This window comes from Heteronotia binoei, chromosome 10 (genome assembly GCF_032191835.1).
Source record: "Heteronotia binoei isolate CCM8104 ecotype False Entrance Well chromosome 10, APGP_CSIRO_Hbin_v1, whole genome shotgun sequence".
NCBI classification, from domain to species: domain Eukaryota; kingdom Metazoa; phylum Chordata; class Lepidosauria; order Squamata; family Gekkonidae; genus Heteronotia; species Heteronotia binoei.
In genome coordinates this window covers 44,529,071-44,551,081 of record NC_083232.1, presented here as the reverse complement: position 1 = coordinate 44,551,081, position 22,011 = coordinate 44,529,071, and the positions used below count along the sequence as shown (strand labels likewise).

The window sequence follows — 22,011 nt, the reverse complement described above, 5'->3', positions numbered from 1 at the left end:
CTTTTCATGCTGCAAAGTAAAAGCAGCTGAGTCAGGGTATCTGCTTCCATAGAGCAGAATGGGAGCTCCATGATTTGTTCCCAGAACTGCCAGTCAAGCTACGGACAACTGTTTTGGTGTTTCTAGGGCTCTTCACAAGTCCACTCCCAGTGTTGGCTAGGAATTGATTCAATTGGTGCCAGACTGTCTGCAGAATGGACTGTAAAAACAAACCGCCCAAAGCTCCATGGGAAAAAGGCAGTTCGTTTTTAGATTTGGGAATAAAATGACCAAATGAACTGGTTTGAAATGAACCATAAACTAGCCCAGTTTGTGCTTGAGCCACAGTTCCTTTTTTGGCTCATGCCCATGTCTAGTCCAGACCTTTTTACACATCAGGTCCGCACTCTCTTTCCCAGAGACCTTGTCAGACAAAGCAGCTCAGTTCCCTTTCAGCAGCTTCTCACACAGATATTTTCCCAAGCTATTGGGTTAGGGAATGAAATACTGCTTCCCTTTCATGCTGCCACCACTTATATAAATATATATTTAGGATGAGGCTTAACTGGTTTGTGTGTGTAGCTTCTTGCCCTGAGACAATTCTCTGTCAGTCAACAGGAATGAACAAATGGAGTTAACTTATATTCAAAGCTTTGAACAACAATGGCGTGCTACGGGCACATAGGATACATTTCTCAGCATTTGAACTTTTAATCTCTAACTCTTTTCATTCTTCCAAGTCTCTGTTACAAACTATTTTCTTACAGCTAGCTTGTGACTCATGCTCTTTCAATCTCAGACTCAAACCCAACTTCTTCCTCCAAAATTTCATCAGCTGTGATTGGTTGCACTGTGGGAGCCGTGGAACTGGACCTGTCAGGCACAGCACTTAACTTGCAAAAACACTTTGAGGTCTGACTGGGTTTGAATAAATCTTTTTTGTGGGGAAGGTGAAACTGGTGGCAGTGCAATTCTAGCAGTTTCAGGATGACAGCTAAGGGATGGCAATGAGAGCCAGTGTGGTGTAGTAGTTATATGTGGAAGTCCCAGTTTCAAATACTGACACTTCCATAAAACTTGCTGGGTGACCTTGGGTCAGTTACATGCCCTTGCAGCATAATTTACATCACAGAGTTGCCAGGAGGGGATTATGGAGGACAAAAGATATGCTCACACTCCTGAACTCTTTGGAAAAGGGGTGAGATAAACATGTACTAAATAAATATAGGAGACAGCATTGATTGCTCCGGTGAAAATATGTTTCTAGCTGATAGGGAAATGCTTTCCTGTTACTATTGCTGGATCCCTTGGTGACCTTTGACATGGTCAATCACTAAATACAGTTGAAGTACCAGGAATGAGGATTAGTGCACTGGAGCTGTTCATGCATCTTCTTGACAATTGTGCCTAGAGATTCTGAATTAACAGCATGGAATTTGTCCTGTGGAGTTTCACATAACTCTTTACTATCCTCAGTGGTTTCCAACATTTACCTTTGGAGAAGTTTATCTGTAGCTTTGAAGCCAGGTCTCATCAGTCAGCTGATGATAAAACCATCTGTGTTCTGAGCCACCATCTGCTCATCATCATCATGACTGAGGGAAAGCTGAAGCTGCATGCAGACATGACTGTGGAGATGCTGGTCAGCAAGGCTGAGATCCTGACTGGATCCTATTCTTTAGATGCCAGCAGGATTCTTTTTGGAACTTTTGGACATTGCGCTCTTACTATAGTTTTATGTTGCCTGTCTTTGCGGTCATGTTTATAAGCCAACTTGGGCAAAATGTAAAAGCCAGGATATAAATGCTTCTAAAAAACTTAAAATCCTCACAGCCACCTTGCAAAGTAGGTTTTGCAAAGAGTCACTGGCCAAAGGCCACCCAGTAAACATCATAGCATAGCAGGGATGTGAATGAATAACACCTCAATCCTAGTCAGGCATCCCAACTTTTCCACCACTCTGAACAACGTATTTTGGAAACCAAAGACTGTACTTTGTTCATTCTTGCCCTAGAGGCCATGGGACTGGATCATGCTTGCAGCCTTTATCTTCCCCATCATTGCCAAGAGAGGGTGAAACGCCAAAAAATGCTGTTATTGAGTTTCAGTATTTATTTTTATTGCATTCATTGTCTAACAACAATACTCATTGGCAAGAAGTTTATATACACATTAATCACAGGTGTGTTTATTTCAAAAAGGATTTGTAAGAATACAAGGGGCAACTGGCCTTTTTTTGTTTATTTTGAATGTCTCTGAGTAACCAACGTAGAGAGTGTTTTTTCCTTTTTTTTTAAATTAGCCACTGAGAGAAAGACAACCTAAGAAAGCACAAGCATACAAACTCAGACAGGGGAATGGAACATCTTCCATGCAGGTGATTTGACACCTAGATGTACAAACTTAAGGATACTAGAACAACATGCAATTCATACAATAGAAATAATAAAAAAACAACTCCCCACTCCCTCCCTTTTGACTACCAAGCCCACTTGTATATTGTTCCTAAGCAGTGGGTCGCAGTGCACTTTGAAGGGGGATGGTGTTTGAGCAGGCTTGTCTTAGCAGTATGTCACACAGTGTTGTTAGCTGACATTTGAATGGCAATAGGGGAGGGAAACGTTCATACAAAAAGCAGGAGCTAAAGCAGTGAAACTGATGGACATGTTTCTATGCAGGGCCATCAAGTTTTTAAAAACTGTATAAATTGTTTTTGCTGCTATTTAAATGTCTTTGCATTCCCCTTGGGTCACCCTTCAATGGTCATTTATTAATTACACAGATGAATGCAAAAGGAATTGGATTTGGCCTTGCAGCCAGGGCCATGAGAAACATTGTGCTGGTTGAGACCTTCTGAAAGATCTGCAACTGAACACCCATTGAGCACTGCTACTACACCCCTTATATTCATTTCATTGCAGGTTGTGACAGGAGCCTCTCCCCAAGCATTCCATCACCTTTGTGGAATGGGGAGCTCTTACAGCATTAGATGGCACTGTGAAGGCTTAGGACATCAGATATCTACACTGCATGGGACAAAGCCATGTTGTGGCTCCTCCTGATAACAGAGCTGTCCCAGCTTGGGGATGGAAGATGCTGGTGTGGAGAGGAGCCAGGGCCCCCTCTTCCCTTGTGGCACAGGTCTTCTGGCATCACCATCACACCTCTGTGAAGATAACATGAGCAGGTGCATGGAAATATACAGTTCTTGTGCCACAATGCTGCTTAATGAACTGAAAAGAGACACCAACAATGCACCCTGTAATCAATGGCTCCAAAGGATCTCCTTTTCCCCCCAGTTAAGAAAATGTAGTCTCTTGGGTCTTATGCCCAAGACAACGCTGGATGGCTCGTTTGAATGGTCATGGCACCACAGTGGTCCACACAGACACTTTCTCAAGTGTCAAAGAAATGCAACAAACCAAGAAAAAGAACATTAGCCCCAAAGACTGTGCAATATGCAAGCAGACTACAATCATGCCTGATGACTGGCCAAAGTCTTTTCTGAAGTCACAATCCAATTTGGTAAAAAAAAAAAAATCTGAAAGCTTTTCCAACAGAATTTAAGTGTACAGTTTATGAAATACCCCCAAGTGGTTCTTTTCAATAGCAGATCTCTAGTAAGTCAATCTCACTTTTTTTTTAAAAAAAAAGACAACATTTAGAAAGACATCCCAAGAAAACACTGGGGAAATAGAACTGTTAGGAAATCATTTTCTTTAAAATCTCATATTCCCTCATTTATATAAAAGGTAACATATAACCCATACTGCTCACTAAACTTGTGCGAGAGGTTATGCCCAGAATAAATTGTTTCTCTGCCTTGAGGCTAAGGTCAAGTGTCATTTTCTTGAGGTTTGAATAGTACCCCTGGTGAGCTGACTAGATCTCTAGGCTGTACAGATACAGGGATTCTTACCTCTTTGGAACACAGGTGTGTTTGTGCACATAAAATATGAGCACACAAGAGTGTATATTTAAAGCAGCTCACTTTTTAAAATGTTCCTATTACTAGAATATTGTGTTATTCTGACTTAAACAAAATAATTAAGAGAGGCAGCATCACTTCTACACTTTAACCCCTCCATTTGATTATGTAGGAGCTACATAAATGCAAACACCCTTCATTTCCCCCCCCTTCTCTGTGGTATTTTGAACAAAAAAAAAATGCTGAAACACTGGAAAAAAGAGCTGTCAACACCAGATCAGCATTTTCTCTTTCCAATTCAAAGCACAAGAGCAAAATGTGAAGACAACAGAGGGCTTTGTTCTTACATCAGAAGATGTCTTCCCCAAATGCCCAACAAATGGAATCAATTCTGAATTAGAAACATGTACAAAAACTCTGAAAGTGGCTTTTGGTGTATCAGGCTGTCCTGGAGACCTTTATGTGTATTCCACATTCTGGCAAATCATTTTCAGGTATAGTGAAGAATTAAAGAAGTGTCAAAGCACTCAAAAGTGCATAAGAAAAAGCAATTTTGAAACATCAGTTTAAACGGAAGCAAGCCTATTGTCACTCATTGTATCAGATAATGAATGAAAAGTTCAATGAAAAGAACAAAAAAATTAGCTTCTCTAGACTTTTGGCGCTTGCAGTAGGTGGTAAGATGAAACACCTGGATGATGATTTCCAGCAAGCCTTGCAGAGGCAGAAACTAAAAAGAATCTTAAAGGTAGAAATAAAAAGTGACATACTGCGGGACTCCATCAAAATATTTGAACAGAAAAGAGTGCACGAATTGACAGCTTCAGTGGAAGATGCCCTGATGGAGGAATTTTCAATCAGTATTTGGTCCAAGAGCTTGACAATACAGGCCATGGAAAGATTTGGTCATATAAGCTGCTTCGACACCTTGGCAGAGCTGGTCCACCATCACTCGACCATCACAAATGGCCTGATCAGCAGTCTCTACTATCTGGCCTTCCAAGCAGAACAAGCCCACTATCTAAGGGGCCTCCCAAAACTCCAACAAAAGTAAGAGATTAAATGGACCAACATCACCATGAAGCACAGACTGGGAGTGTGTCAGTATGGGGAAGTCTGTGAAGGTGTCTGGAAGAAGTACAAGCTGATGGTGGCTGTGAAGACTAAAAGGTAGACACTGAAACCGAGACCTGAAGCCCACATCCTTCCTTGTTGGGTGCAGCCGTGCTTTAAAAGTGTCTAGCGTTGGTTATTTTATGTGGACCCCAGAGGGAACCATTTATTTCACATATATTAGCTAGTTTTAAGTGAAATTGAAACTATGGAATTGTTTTGTTTTCAACTTGTTTACTGTAACCTGCCCTGAGCCCACTTGCAAGGGAGAGCAGGATATAAATCTCATGAAATAAATAAATTAAATAAATAAATTTGGACTCCAACCATCAGAGCCGCATGGGAAAGATTCAACATGTATTAAAGTCAGGGATGCTGATGCACATGGCAAAAATGAACATCCTAATCTAAAAGCTCCAGTGACTAGCCAGTGGGCAAAAGCAAGGGCTTCACTGGTCTCTTCAGGCAGAGCTAGCTCTAGGCAGTTGTGTGCTTTAAACCCCCAATGTCTTCCTTTGTTTTTCTCCTTCATGCATATTAAGGCCTCTCCTCTGGCCACAATGTGATCAGGTGACATCAGCTGGCAGTCAAGGAGAACTATAGTGCACTCTCATTAGACTTAGCCAATCAGAATGCATCTCTTCTAAATTGTTTGGGCTCTACGTAAAGTAAGGGTGTTCCCTGACCCTCCTATAGTCACCTTGCACATGGCTCTATTTCTGGTGGATCTGCACACTGCCTTGGCCAGGTGCTGCTGTCCATGTCCTAATTTCAGCATTGGGGAAAGATCTGTGCGTGCAAATAATCAATAACACATGAAATCTCTGGTGGAAATGAAAGTCTCCCTTCCTAGCACATAGTCGGTAGAAATTGTCAGCATGGGAATGAACCCTGCAAACTGGAAAGGAGACAAGACAAAAACCATCTTTGGGGTTTAACACATGGCAATACATGACTTTATGAGGGAAGGAACAAATGGAAGTCATCCATTAACTGACCACCAAAAGGTATTTTGCAGTCCGTAGGCACTAGACAATTATAGAGAGCTGACCACCTGTCCTATCTAGGTTTGTCAACTCCTAACCCAATTCTTTTTCATAGCTTTGTAGCAATATAATGATGTAGAGATGAGAGCTCTACTTTGCTAGATAGCCACCTGATAAAGGCAAAGCAGCACTGACTGAGTGGTAGCAACATTCGAGCATCCACACTTTCCCCATGATACAGGAAACATCTTTCCAACTTCCTTTAAGTGGGCTATAGCTAATGGAGATAGATTTAAAATCTTTATGCTGTAAATATGAATGGCTTCACAAAATAGAAGGGCCAGGAAAGATTTGTTGTTGTTGTTGCTATCTCCATAAGCAAAGAATAGCAGAGTATAAAATACATTGTGACACCACAAGGAAGAACAGAACTCTGGCCTGTTTTTGGCAACTCTGTGCACTCACTAGTCCATTTGTATTGTATGCATTTCTTTCTTAAAAGTAAATTTAGACCCAATTATTTTTTTAAAAAACAACAACAACAACAACAACCCTCAGGCCAAAATTCACTTTTCATCTCTAAAAATGACCATAAAGCAACAAACCAAAGAACAGACTAATTACAAGACATAAATCAAAATTAGTTATCTGCAGGAAAAAAACACAATTTACGCAATTCTAAACAGCAAGTATGCAAAAATCAATATACAACACAATATAGTCCCCTGGGGTCTTAGAAAAACAAAGGAGGGGGAAAAACTCATAAATAACATAAAGCGAAGAGATGCACCCATAGATATGACTAGTATATACATCCACTTTAAATTACCAGAATGTAAACATAACAAGAGAAAATGAGTATCTAATGCCTTCACTGACTTTATAGTTAAAAATATCTCCAGTTATCCCCAGATTATTTGTCTTTTACCGAAACAGAAATGTTATAACCATTTAAGTAAAATGTGAAAGAAATACTTGTCCAGGCCTCTATTAGAGGAGTAACTATTTTCCATTCAATGTCCTTTCTGAAACATCAGCCCCACACCCTGCCCCACAATCGGACTGTGCAACAAAGTGTTATGGACTCACTGGAGGTATTTTTGTTATCTGGAACAGAGTTCTTGGTAGCGGAGCATTGCTACTCTAGCCAGGGCCATTAAAGTGACCCAGAAGCAAGGAAAATGGGGCCTCTCCTCTCCATTCAGCTGTGGCACATGTTGGGCAAGTAAGCCCACCAAGTAATGTTGCTAGTCCTTCTGGAGGCTCGGCTTTCATCTGGTTACTAGTGGTTCTCTAAGGCAATAGCCTGTAGGGAACTTTCCCAGTAAGGTAAAGGGCCAATCTGCCCAGGTCTCTAGCTACAGATTTCAATTAAAATGTTGCACTAGAAACATGGAATACTTCTATTTAAGGACAGGGATGGAGGATGCAGCCATGATTCAACCAGCTGTGCCACATGTTTATCACAGAAGCAATCACTGCCGAAATGGATACGTGACCCCAAGCCTTGCTTGTAGCATTCCAGTCTCTGTGTAGAAAGGCTTTGAAACACATCTGGACATGGTAACAAAGCACAGACGATTAACAGAATCCCTTTAAAAGATTTTGACATTTGAACCCAACTTCCTGTCTGTCAAAGCTTCTGTTCCTTAGTAGTAAAAAAGCAGCACCAGGTGCCAATCAAAAAGCAAATAAACTAGAGTTGTAATTCTGTCCTATTTATATTTTTAAAAATGCTTGTGGGGTGGGGGGAGAACTTGAGGCTATCACCATCCTTTTGAGGAACAGGGCAAGGCATGTCTCCAGCAGTGCTAAATACTTCTAAGTCCCACTGATTTTCAAAAGAGAGGGACAGGAGTTAAGCATGAAATAAATGAGACTTAAAAGTGCATCGCTTTGGCTAGATCACGCGCTTGCTATTTTAGAGACCATGACAAAGCCATATTGGACACTGTTTTTTAGTTCACATATTTTGGGCTGATCTTCTGAAGGCCAGCATCTTTTTTCGCTTAATAAAACAGTAGATTGCTTTCAGGTTTACTTAGCTTCTCCCCACACAACTGCATTATTCTACTAACAGGGAACTACTATGTAAAAAAAAAAAATCACATTTTCTCAATTGGCACTCCCCCCCCCCCCTTTTTTCAGAAATGCATTTGCTGGCGAAATTCATTTTAGAAGTTGCTTGAACTGGTAAAGACCAAGCTCTCTGGACAGCTGTCAGTCTCCTCCTGCTCTCCTCAAGGGCTACGAACAAACCTAGAGGTGGGGCATTTTCCTTACAAAAGACACAAAAAGTTGTTCTTAGATCAGTCTTTCGAGAAAAGAAGGCTCAGAGGATGCTACAGGAAAGTATATAGCTCCTGACACGAGGACAATCTTTTTTTTAAAAAAACCCTGTACTCTAAAGTTTTATCACAAGCCGTGCTAATATTACAAATCCAGCTTTGTCCAGAGGGTAAATGTTACTCTCCAAGCCCAGATAAGCAAGTTAAGGCTTTGCTTCCTTGAGCTAAATTACTGTACAATTCAGGTGGCTGGGGGTTGGGAGGGGGAACCCAGGAATTGTTTTTCCTTCTGATTATACAGGAACAGAATACTGATGTGACTCCTGCCGCTTATCTCCAGTGTACAATTTCAAGTCTCGCAACTAGGCGGTCGGTACAGAGCAGCCTCTCCTCCAAGAATTGCTGCAAACCTGAATCCCACTTCAGAACGATTTTCAAAGCAGTCCAAAGAGGGCAGTTATTCCCTTGAAAATCAGAGGTCAGTGAAACGCAGTTAATTCCAGTTTAGCCGCTTTTAAAGAAGTCTGCAGAAGCCTCCAGGGCACTGTCCTTTGAGAGGTGCAATTTCACGCAAACAGTATTGTCAGTATGTTAATACTTTGCCCTAATTGATTATCAAAGAGATTAGAAACAAACCAGCTCATTACAACTGAACAGACTCAGAAATGCTGAGATGGGTGGGCGAGGAGCTTTGTGATGGTCCCGGGCAGGACATCTAGTTTTGAATGTACAGCAATGAGAAAATAAGCTAACTGTCATAGTTGGGAGCTGCTAAGCAGATCAAATGTAGCAGCAGATTTTACAGCTGCAGGAAAGTGTATGTACACAAGGTACATTTCCCCCATTTATTGTATGCAAAGCCTTCTTAGGGGGTTCAGAGCTCTGTATAATGAAGACTGGCAGGATGGGAAGGAAGCTTTTGCTTCAGGTTTCTCTTCCCCAAATGTCTTCCCATTCCTAATAGAATAGTAAATCCTATGCATCACTGCTCACTAACGCCATCTGTTGGATCTGGGGAACGCTTATCAGGCTTTTTGGACTTCCTCTGAAGCTGCTCTTTTTCCTTCTTCCTCAGTTTTTCCCTTTGCTTCTCCATTTTCTCTTGTGCTTTACGAGCTCTCTCTATAGATGATTTCATTTCTTTAATTTTCCTTTTAATGACAGCTCGGTCCTGAGAAGGCGTCATACCAAGGGCCTAATGTTAAAAAGAGAGAAAGAACAACGGTTTGTTTAAGGCAGAACTAAAGTGATTTACAAAAACCAGTTAAGTTACACAAGAACGCAATAGCCGTTTTCCCACTGACCTTACCCCGGAGCGACGTCCCTCTTCACCATGCAGCGTCTGCGCGGATTTCCCACCAACTGCTGTGCAGAACCAGGAAGTGCCGAGGCTTTTGCATCGCAGATGTAAACCGCTAAAAAGCAGTTTACATCTGCGACGCAAAAGCCGCGGCTCTTCCTGGTTATGCGCAGCAATTGGTGGGAAATCTGCGCAGACGCTCCGCGGTGAAGAGGGACGTCGCTCCGGGGTAAGGTCAGTGGGAAAACACCAAATAACTATGTTCAGATGTAATGGACAAACTTCAGCCCAGTGTCTCAGGCAACTTCTTTCCCCTCAGGCGCAGCACCAAAATGGCAAAAAAGAAAATATTTGACAAACCATGAATTAGGTGCTTTTTAAAGCTGGAGTTTGTTTCTTGCTTACAGAACAGAATTCTACACCATGGTGCACACCCAAGAACCTGACTTGCTGCTGTTCCATCAAACCAAAGTTCATTGGTGGTGTCAGATTTCAGCTGGTGCCTTGTAACCCTAAGACTGTATTTTCTACGGCTGAGGTCCTAGCATGGGCCCCGCTCCCTTATCACAATCTATGGAATCATAGAATCAGTCCTTATGTGAACAGTAGGCTAGAGCAGGGGTGGCCAATGGTAGCTCTCCAGATGTTTTTTGCCTACAACTCCCATCAGCCCCAGCCAGCATGGCCAATGGCTGGGGCTGATGGGAGTTGTAGGCAAAAAACATCTGGAGAGCTACCGTTGGCCACCCTTGGGCTAGAGAATAAGGGAAAATCACTATGGCACTTAAAAAAAAAAAATGAATGCAGTTTGTACTGATGTATCTTTTTATTGTGGTAAGGTACCTACCTGTCAATTCTTCTTGAATTTTTTTTTAGTATTTTTCTGCAAACCTGGCAGTTCCCCACCCAAGGTTTAGGTGGCTCCATTGTACAGATGGTTTTTTTTAACCCACCATGTGCCAATGGTAGGAAAAACACATATAGGCAGGATGAACAGCATACTGAGTCAGGGTACGGCATGCATGCCTAAACTTGACTGAAGTGGTTCCCCAAGGCTGATCCCTGCTAGTCCAAGTGTACAGCCAGACCAGCATGAAGGAAACAGCAACCATCATACACTTTCAGCAATGGCTACTGCAAAGCCCTCTAGAAACAAGTACTTTGGTTTCACCTCATGATCTGGTGTCAGTCACAGCATGGAAGCCAGCATCTGGAAGTGCCCTTAGACCCAGGTTCAGACCAACATCATGCAAAACCATGTTTTGTTTTGCAAATGGGCTGCTTCCACACTGCTATTTTGCTCTACTTCAAACTACAGAATTTTATTATTATTTTATTTATTTATATTTTGCTGGAGGATCTCCAAAGCATCATCCTCTAATCATTCTCATTTGGGAGTCTCCCACCTAGCCCCAAAAGAAGACGTTGGATAATCTTGGCTATTGGATATTCTTGAAAGACTGCAGTCCAGTCAAAGCAGGTTCACTTGCCATGTGATGCATTCTATGCAGGGCTGTGCTTGGAAGCAGTTCAGAAATCGCAACTGGTCCACAATGCAGCAGTCAGGACTGGTTACAGGCATCCTATCACCCTCATGCTGAAAGATCTGCACTGGTTACCCATCTGTTTTGGGGCACAGTTTAAAGTGCTGGTTCTTATCTTTAAGGCTGTAAAAGGGCTTGGGGCCAGAGCACTTGAAGGCCCATCTCCTCCTATACTATCTTTCCCAACAGTTAAGATCTGGTGAAGCTTATGCTCTGTGTTATTGCCAGAGGCTACTGTGTTCTATCAGAAGAAAACCTGTTTTGAGACACTAATGAGAAAGGACGGAGCTCTTGAAGAAGACACAAAACTTCTTATATTCAAATAGCGAGTCAGGCTCAGGGATCCTTTTCTCCTGTTTAGAAGCTTGTCTCTTGTTCAAGAGAAGTCCATTGGCTAGTGGAAGAAAGAAGGAAAGAACTCTCTATTTCATTCTTGGTATGGTCTTGGGACTACATCTGTAGAACACCTTGTTAGGACTCAAAAAGTTTTTTACCATTCATGGACTGTAACTACACTAATATTTTCTTACTGTTCTACATTATAATACACTTATATGTATGTTTGTTGTAAATTGCATGGTCTTATCATTGCTTTTGTCTTGCGTAGAGATCGTGGTACCTTGTGTTTTGTTAGTTTAGTCCAGGGGTGGCCAATGGTAGCTCTCCAGATGTTTTTGCCTACAACTTCCATCAGCCCCAGCCAGCATGCCCAATGGCTGGGGCTGATGGGAGTTGTAGGCAAAAAACATCTGGAGAGCTACTGTTGGCCACCCCTGGTTTAGTCCATGTAAGAAATACCTAGAAATTTAAAACTATGTTTTCTCCTTCACATTTTTTAAAAAACACAATCTTTTAAGAATGCTACACTTCAATAGAGTGCATCTTCTACATTCACACTGTCTGTTAACAGCTTTGTAAGGAATTTCACTACCCAAATAGGATAAAGTAACCACTTAATGGAGTGATGGAATCAGCTGCATAAATGAAGCAAAAAGTGAAATTTGAAATAATTCGTCATTATTTGTTTAGAGATACAATATCCCTGGCCACGTATTTCCATTTCCTTTATTTTTCCATGCTGTCTCTTTCCACATTAGAAAACCCTGTGCTAAACTTTGCATATCAAAATTATCCACTAAATGTTAACATTTACCCAAGGCTTGATTTTTCAGAAATAATGATGTCTCAGACTTCCAACTGTTACACCATCAGTGCAATCACAGTCTCCAGCAATTTAAACTCTTTCTATTATACATTATTGATACCAAGGGTTTCCTCCGTGCCATAGAGCTTATGGGGATTTTTTCCCCCTAATGATATGGAGTATTATCCAAAACCGGATATTCACCTGGTGACAAAGTTCTAGATTTTATTTCCAACACCAGAAGGCAATTACCTTAAGCTTACTGCCATCCAGCTGAAGAAGCCGTTCTCCATTTACATTTTGGGCACTGAATTCTGAGACATACTGTTCTAAATTCAAGCTCATTAACCAGCTGGAAACTTGCTGCACACTCCATTCTTGAACAGCGCGATTTGGGGACTGGCTATGCTTGGGAGACTGTCCATCATCAAGGATCTGTAATAAAATATTGTACAATGTAAATTATAGTAAAAAATAGTATTACTAATAAGCATCACCAGGGCACATCTTTCAATGTTATTTGAATACTGCATCTACTTGGGATATGAGATCATAAGAACAGCCTTCTTGGGTCACACCACCATCCATCCAGCCCAATGTCCTCCTTCAACAGTGTCCTAATCTGTCTCGCAAGCCAGTTATGGAGATAAAATACAGGACAGGAGAATGACATGGGAGGAGATAGGCCAGGGGTAACTGTAGCAAATAAATAAATGTCCCTGGCTGCTCACAAGCAGGGCATGAAGCCAACCTCTCTTCTTTTGTTGACTTTCACCAGCATCCAGTACTCAGATGCCTATAGCCTCAGATCATAAGAGGTACACAGAATCAAAGAAATGGATCTGATTTAAAAAAACACATATTGATACATTACTTTTCTATCTTGAACAACTTCCAGAGTTCAAGGAGATTCACAACTGAAGAAAACAATCACGCCAGTGGTTTAAAATACATCCAACAATACACCCCATATTTTAAAAAGCCAAAAGCATCATTCTACTGCCTCTTTCTGATGGCCACTGCCATTATCCGCATGAATAGCTTACAGCTGGGCAAACCAAGTTCATGGGTAGTTCATGGGTATTATTAACAGAGCCAATTAACAGAGAGAGTTGGCAAGGCTCCCCCACACTCTAATGGAGAGATCTGCAGAGAGCATTTCTAAAAGGAATCATCATGTTGTTAGGAAATCACTCATGGGTACACTTTTTGCAGGCTGATAAAACATGCTTTTGAGTTTTAGAATATAAAACTCAGAAGAACATCTACAGAGTTTGAGAGGACCAGGATGGACAAGTCTAACTACTTTACTGTAGCATCAATTCTCTTAGGCAACAATTCTTTTGCAAAGGATACAGATAAAAGTATAATAAAATATAAAATTACCTATACCCAGGGCTTTTTTTGTAGCAAGAACGCCTTTGCATATTAGGCCACACACCCCGATGTAGCCAGTCCTCCTGGAGGTTACAGTAGGCCCTGCACTAAGAGCCCTGTAAGCTCTTGGAGGATGGGCTAATCAGGGGTGTGTGGCCTAATATGCAAAGGAGTTCCTGCTACAAAAAAGCGCCCTGCCTATACCTATGGGGGAAAATATATATATGGTATGATACCCTGTTATGCCAAAAAGTGAGATTGGCAGTGGGTTTCTACTGTGGAATAAATAGGTTTCTATTACTTTCAACTGCCTGAAGAGAAGTAAGGTTTGGTGTTAAATCTACATTTTAAATGTTAAATCTACACTTAAAATTGGACCCTGTTTTCAAGAACTAAAAATCCCCCACCACAACCCAAGTCAAATACAACAAAAAGGGCTTTTGAATGAAAGAAATGACTAGCAGTAGCGAATCAGACATAAGTTTCAACACAATAATCTACTACATAAAATTAAACCTGAAAATTGAGATGGGGGAGGATAGCTATACTTCTGTATAACACAGCAAAACATGCAGGATTGTCTCACCTCATCATCAATCATATCCAAGCTCTGACAGCATCAGCAATAAAGAAATGGGAAAGAAAACATTATGGGCAGAAGTTTCAGAACATGTAAAACCATTTGGATAACCAGAAGGGGGAGTGGGAACATATTCCATTGGCGCAAGAGCTTGTCCTGTGTAAAGACTGGGTGTGGATCCACCCCAAAGTGTTTGTTACTAGTGTGTCCCTCAAGTTGCAACAAACCAAACAAAAACAAAAAAACCCCTATTATAGTTGTAAATTATTATAGTAATAGTTGTAAATTATTATCTATTTATTCCTCAACAATCCTATTTAAATCATCAGAACAATTCTGGAGATGTGCATTGCAGATTGAAAACTCTCACACTTGCATATGGGAAATAATATTCTACTGCAAAGCAAAACACTCCATCAGCAGCCTCACATGATACCTGTTTCTAGATTAGACCACTTCACAGGGAAGAGAGAATCAAACAGTTGGATGCACTTTGCATGGAAACCCCAGTGAGCCCTTAACACTAATATTACAGGAAGAAGGCTCGAACCTTCTCCTTTGTATACTGGGGGGCATCCAAGCATTTAATCTCTCCTCTGCATTCTGAAGAGATACAGTCAAGAGACTCAAGGTGCCCTTCTTCAAGCTCAGTTTTTATTAGCCAGATGTTAAGACTTCATTATTACTACTATTAGAAGCTTATATGCAGTAATACTGTACTATATACCATATTTTTCTATGATGTGTTATGCAGCTGATTCGAATGATCCTCTTCAAAGAATTACATATTAGGTTATAATTTAATAGGCTACATTCTGTCCTATGCAGTTTTCACAGTTGTTGTTATTACTAAAGAGTCCTTTGGCAGAAAATGCAACATGTTATAATAAACCTCACTGATGCTCATGCCCTCTGAGGCCTTCTCTCTTTTTCTCACAGCCCACCAGACATATTATGTTGGGCCCCTGAATGTGAACAGCAGCCTTAAATGCCTGCTGTTTCCAAGATCAAGTAAAGAGTTGTTTAGTCCATTAATAACAACTTCATGGGGAGTAATGCATTTCCTACAATATGAATAGCTTGTGGGTCAGATACCTCATCAGATGACAGCGCTATGGAGTGAGAAAATCCTGGGGTTTTTGGTTCCGTCCCTAATCCACTTAGATCAGCTGAACTAGTGCTGCTTGGACTGAAGTCATCATTGAAAGTAAAATTCTGTAAAGGACAAGGAAATCAGCCACCATCAGCTGAAGAACAGAGAATGCACCTACATTTCACAGGAGAACTGCCCCCCTCCTTTCGCTGAGCAAGCACCACTCAGGATTCATTGTGACAAGTTACTGCATTGAGCTGGAGTGTATATAGGAAGTGAAAATATTTTTAAATGGTTTCTAAAAATGAGAAGCAATGTTTTTATTGTATTCCAGCTGTGAAGACAGCTATGCATATTCCTGGTTTGGACTTCTACTCAGCCAGGAGCACTGGATTTATCTGGAGAAAATAAACTGTGTAGTCCACAGGATCTGTTCTTGGTTCCTGTGAACTGAAGTATATTGGAAGGGACTAACAGGAGTTACTCATTCAAATCTGGACAACATGATAAACACTATTGGGATTATTCCACACTATTTATCATGCTCTAAAGCTCCATTCATAGAAAAGGGTTTCAGCCTTATTTTGAGATTCTTTCAGGAGAGATATGGGAAACTTCTATTGCTGTGAGTTTCTGCACACTGTTCTTGAACACTCTATAGCGTGCCTTGGATATTCTTGCTTATAGAAATAGTATATATAAAATTGGACACTCATCAAAATGTAAGCACAAGCATGCACATCCATTCTCAAATTCCCTTGCTAATTTATGCAAGAGTTTGTGTATCCAACCTCCAATAACTTTTTTCTTTCATTGGAAAGTAAATCAGAAGGAATTAGGTAGAAAGTGGGTTCAGGATAATAGACTACACCAGTAGAATTCCAGTATCTCTGTCAGAAACATTTTTTCCCAAGTTTATAATGCAAACTTAGCTTTTCTCATCAGTTCTAATGGCTCAGCAGCCATGATTCAGAAGAGTGCAACTTCCTTAACTTACAGAATGTGCTATTACAACATTAGTCTTGCATTAAAAAATTTCAACCAGAAAACACTTCTGGTCTATCTTGTGCATGTGCTATCACAGAGTTTTGTTTGTTTTTTATAACCATTTTGTACATCATCCAATCTATATATTATGTTACCACTGCCTTGACAATGGGTAAGACAGGAGCACTCAAAACAAAGACATGGACCAGACATTTTCCTCATTATAAATGTAATGAACAAAGCATCACACTTTATAGCAAGGATGAACAACAAAGCAGCAATTCCCAACAGAATGCGGTATGATATGTACACCTGGTGAAATTCACTCAAAAGCCATTGGAAGAATTTTGCAATGGCATAAATCAGATCTGGGGAAGGCAGTGGGGATGCAGTTAAAAGTACCTCAAAATCAAGATATTCAATGAAACCTTTGAGGTTAATTAAAACAAGCAAATCACATAAGATTTAAATCCAACAACAATACAGAAACATAAGCCTGTTTTGAAAGTGCAGTTTATAAGATGACTTGAAAAAAGAAAAGCATTCATACATTAAATTAAGCTTTTGGCTCGAGCATTCTAGAAAACTGTAATGAGTGATATTTTTGGATAAAAATACAAAGGAAATGTTTGAAGTTAGTTTTCACCAGCGGTTATGACATTTTTACAACTTGCTTTCATTATTTGTAAAACACTAAGAATATCAAGTCGTGACATATTTGTTATTGTGCAAGGTCCATTTGAGCACAGCGTTCTTAGGGCCTAACTAGAAGAGATGCTGGAAGATCCAGTTTATTTATTTAGAATATTTCTATGCCACTGCCTCAGAATTCTGCTTGAAGCAGCTGACAAATAAAATCACCACAATATTAAAAACAGGACATTAGACACAAACAGCATAAAAACTATCCATAAAACAGAAGCGACAATTTAAAAAATAAAGCATACAATTAAAAAGATAACAGCTGATAAGATGAATTCCTCCAGTGAACAGTAAAAAGAACTGGTTTTGACTACCACATAAAAGAAAGTAAAGTAGGCACTCAGTGAACCTTAGGGCAGAGGGCATTTCAAAGGTGAGGTGCCACACAGAAAATACCCTGTCTCTAGTTGCCACCCACCTTGCTTCTGAAGACAGAGGCACAGAGAACTGGCCTAGGAGGAGATAGTCTTTCAGGTACCCTTACCAGGCTTCCATTGGTTGAGAAAAGAACTGGAGAGACAGATGGGCACAACTTACTGACCCCACTTTCCTCTTACCTGGCCTGTTCTTCTCTTACTACCATGAGTGGATTTTCTCAACTTATTTTCAAGTCAAAGCCAAACAGCAGTGGCAAAAGGCCTCAATTTGGATTAGGGACCCCAATACATTGGAGGAGGGGGACAAGTAATTTAATTAGAAAATTCCTGGAGATTTGGGGGTTGAACCAGGGGAGGGTGGAGTTTGAAAAAGGAAGGGATATGATGCCAGAGCCCACCATGACATTTTCTCCAGAAAAAATTATCTGGGTCACTTGGAGCCCAGTCATAATTCCAGGAGCATTCCATACTCCATCTGGAGGCTGGCAAACCTAAATCTAACATTTCACCCTCCACCTTACCATTTTACCAGTTGAGTCCAGCTCCTCTGAACAGTGACAGGGGTTCCTGTCTCTCCCTCCCCTTTACGGTGGGGGGGGGGATAACAACATCAATGGGTTAGTAATCTGTGGTTTACAATGGCAAAGCTTATCCAAAATAAAACCCAATGCTGATAAAAGCTGATGATAGATCTCTAAAAATCTTATCCAATTTTATGTTCTCAGTTCATTTCTGGTTCTGCAGTCTTCTGATCCCAAGGTTAGAAAACCTGCACTGGTTTCTTCCCCAAATAGTACTACCACCCCTGCTTCTAGAAATATCTGTCAAATATTTCCTTTTGGGGGGGACAACAACTTGAAGACCTAAATAAAGTTAAAATCAGATGATTTGAGGGTTTGTCCAAACTGCCGTTTTCTTCAAGTCAAATGAACACACTGCTGTGTTACAGCCTTCCTATGCAACTGAAGGTAACTCCTTTAATGGCGTCTGACTTGGAAGCCATCTTCAATTACGCTAATCAGGTGATAGCCTGGTGCATTTTATCAGAAAACATTTACACAAAGAACAGGGGAAGAGGCAAATGCAGAAAGAAATGAACAAACCAATCTAGCCAACATATGCAAATATCAGACTGGAGTCTCTTCCCTGCTAAGTACAGTGTAAAAGCTTTGTTATTCAGTTCTCATGGGAAATGGGGGTTGTTAGTTAAATAGTTTCACTTATTGCTCTGTGCAACTCCCTACCTACAGAAATCCACAGTGACCAAACACCAGCCTCATTGGGAATGGAGGACATCCACAAACAGGGTGAGTGGGTGACAATGTGGTAAATGAAGTTCAATGCTGATACGTGTAAGGTGATGCACATTGGGACAAAAAAATCCCAATTTGGGTGCATTATAACTTTTGCAGGCACTTTTGCCTTTGTGGGCCCCTCCCACCATAACAATATCAATATTAACATGGCTTTTTTTGTAGCAGGAACTCCTTTGCATATTAGGTCATACACCCCTGATGTAGCCAATCCTCTAAGAGCTTACAGGGCTCTTATTACAGGCCCTAGTGTAAGCTCTTGGAGGACTGGCTATATCAGGGGTAATGTGGCCTCATATTCAAAGGAGTTCCTACTAAAAAAAAAAAGCCCTGATTAAGAATTATATTTGATATAACTTTAAATACAACTTTTTTCCTGTTTTAGCAAAATTTAATAGATTTTCATGGACCCTAAACATTTCATTTTTCCAACGTTAAAAAATATTTTTTTTCCAATGCGAGAGAAAATAATTAAAACATTTTCTTCTACTCTAAAGAGTTCGTTTTCTTTTCTTATTTTAAAAGAAACTAAAACATTTTTGTGGACCCCTAAAAGTTTTCTGGGCCCTATGCACTGTGGTTATTGTTTCTAATGGATAAGTCAGGCCTGAACTAATGGAATCTGAATTTGCTGAGGCTGAGAGAGGAAAAGATCTTTGAGTTGTAGTGGATAGTTCAATAAAAAATATCAACCCAGTGTGATGTAGTGGTGAAAAAGGCAAATTCTGTGTTATGGATTATTAAAAAAAGGATTGAGAATAAAACAGCCAATATTGTAATGCCCCTGTGCAGCATCATTTGGAATACTGTGTATAGTGCTGATCATCATATCTCAAAAAGGACATTGTAGAACTGGAAAAAGTACAGAGAAGGGCAACCAAGAGGATTGGGGGGCTAGAGCACCTTCCCTATGAGGAAAAGCTGAAATGTCTGGAACTTTCGGGTTTAGAAAAGAGATGACTAAGAGGGAACATGATAGAGGTTTATAAAATTATGCATGGAGTGAAGAGAGTTGACAAAGAGAAATTAGAATACTAGAACTCAAGGGCATCCAATGAAACTGATGGGCGGTAGGTTCAGGATGGACAAAAGGAAATACGGCTTTAAGCAGAGAGTGATTAAAATGTGGAATTCACTGCCAGAGGATGTAGTGATGGCCACTGGAATAAATTGCACATTCAGAGACCCTGAATCCCAGAGCCAGGAGACAACATCAGGGGAAGGCCTCAGCCTCTATGCCCTGCTGTTGGCTGTCTAGAGGGACTGGTTGGCCACTGTGCGAGACAAGATGGACTATTGGTCTGATCCAGCAGGGCTCTTCTTATGTTCTTATTCTATGATGACAGCCTCCACACATGGTGAGGCCCTTCCCTTCTTCTCAAGCCACGGGGCTGTCCTATGCAGCAGGCAGAGGCAGACAGCTGTCTGTCTGTCTAGAAGCCCTCTGGCAAATCTGGCTCCAGTCAGCTGAAAGCAGACTGAGGGGAAGGAGGCACCCAAGGATAAGGTCAGCTGGGAGTGCCAGCAGTCAAAAGCCCTGCAATTGATAGAGGCATCAGGCTGGACAGCTGCAGAGGCAGGAATGGGGCACACGTCAGCAGACACAGAGAGATATGGTGGTTTAAGGGGAGGAGTTTGCCTTCTGGGTGATCCTGGTTAACTGAGCATTTTAGATAATCACGCCAGGTAACAGAGCTTTCAATGTACTTGTCTTCCTTCACTATGAATGCTATGATGCTTTCAGTCCTGCTTCTGACTAAATCAGTTTCAATTAAGTACAGATCTGTGATAAAACTGTATGTTTTAAACAACCTGAACTTTAGAAAGTCAAAAGTGCTTAAAATCTCCATACTACAAGTGTTTGCCAGTATGAAGTCTCCCATTGTGTAGATCTACAGAAAGCTGCATCAGTGATGTCAAATTCTGAAAAAACATGCACAGAGAACAAAAGCTCCTTTCCCATACTCTTATTATCTGTTTTTCCGTTCCACAAAGCAAGGCAATGTTTCTGTTTATGTATTAGTTTAAATGTTATTTTATTCAAATGAGATTCTATAAACATAGTGTTTTGCTTTAATATTTTGGTTTCCTTGGTTCAATCACTACATACCTTTCATTTGGCTGTTCCCAGAGAAGTGTGATTTATACACACAAAAGTCCAGTTTATGTATTCCAAAATGAAAGCCAAAATAGAAGCAATATGGATGCTGTGGACATAATCAACTGATAATCAATCCTGAGCAAACTGCACGCATATAAATGAAAGACATGCAATGATGCTCTGCTCCAATGGGACATGTCTCAAATTGTACCACACTTCATCAAGGTGTGGTTTTTGAACATGAGAGGTTTTGCTTTTTCTCCAGCACACAGATCATAAAATGCTTAAGAAACATTGCACAAAAAACACTAATACACGGAGTACGTAGGAGTGCAGCTGTATATCATGAGCTACTATAGTAAAAACAACATGCACATATACAAAAGGGGAACAACATGCATCAGAAATAATTCAATTTTCCTTAGTTCAAAGAACTGCAGAATGGAACTGAATGTAACACTCAAGATGGGTGAAAGAAACTTCTTGTCTGAGAGGGACAGAAGTGTGAGAATGGAGGATGCAGAACAGTGACCATGTTTAGTTTGCCAGAGCCAGTTTTGCAAATGGATGTGTTAAAATTGTACTTGGAACCCAACAGGGTATTTTGTATACTGTAAAAACACTTCTATGCACTTTCATAACTTAATATATACTTTATGCTTATAAAAGTGCAAAAATATCAAAGAATGTGGTCTTGAGGTTTTTTGCTCTTAGAGAGGAACAGATGCTAAATCACAGGATTACCAAAATAGAAAGCTACAGAAGTATCTGTTGATACCAGCCAAATCCCAGGCAATTTATTTATTTACATATGTCCCAACTTTCTTCCATAGAGTTCACAGTGGCAGGTAGTGAGTTCCCACCCAGGCCCTGACGAGACCAAGATGCGCTTACTTTCCATTAGTTGGCTGCATCAGACCACATTCAGGGCAGGCAACTTTGGGGAAAAAGAGGACCTCATAGGAGTAAAAAAAATGTAGAAAGCTAAAGTCTCTTGCTGCCTTGAGCCCCTTGCAAGGTGTCCAGTGGGCATGCTTCTGTGGATTCTGGCTAATTCAGTTAGTGGGCCAGATTTTTAACATGCCAAACCCTGTATTGCCACCTTTTCTTCAGGGTTCCTTAAGGTTGAATTCCACTTACCAGGCAGGATTTTATCCAACAGTCTCATTTCCTAGTGGTTCTATTCAAAAGTGATGCAG

At 40.7% G+C, this 22,011-nt stretch overlaps 1 protein-coding gene across 10 annotated transcripts in view; it reads right to left on the bottom strand.

The window, feature by feature from the left end:
• Positions 1 to 8,398: 8,398 nt before the first annotated feature.
• PPP1R9A (protein phosphatase 1 regulatory subunit 9A) overlaps positions 8,399 to 22,011 on the bottom strand; it is a 217,348-nt gene continuing 203,735 nt past the window's right edge. For 6 of the 10 annotated variants that reach the window (XM_060248520.1, XM_060248524.1, XM_060248523.1 and 3 more), the window contains 4 exons: positions 15,335 to 15,454; positions 14,246 to 14,269; positions 12,535 to 12,717; positions 9,126 to 9,489 (listed from right to left, as the gene is read on the bottom strand). In XM_060248520.1, coding sequence (XP_060104503.1) covers positions 9,277 to 9,489; positions 12,535 to 12,717; positions 14,246 to 14,269; positions 15,335 to 15,454 — 540 coding nt within the window. In that variant the 3' untranslated portion in view covers positions 9,126 to 9,276. Of the gene's footprint in view, positions 9,490 to 12,534; positions 12,718 to 14,245; positions 14,270 to 15,334; positions 15,455 to 22,011 lie in introns of all 10 variants that reach the window. The other 4 variants (XM_060248521.1, XM_060248530.1, XM_060248527.1 and 1 more) reach the window with 2 other exon arrangements.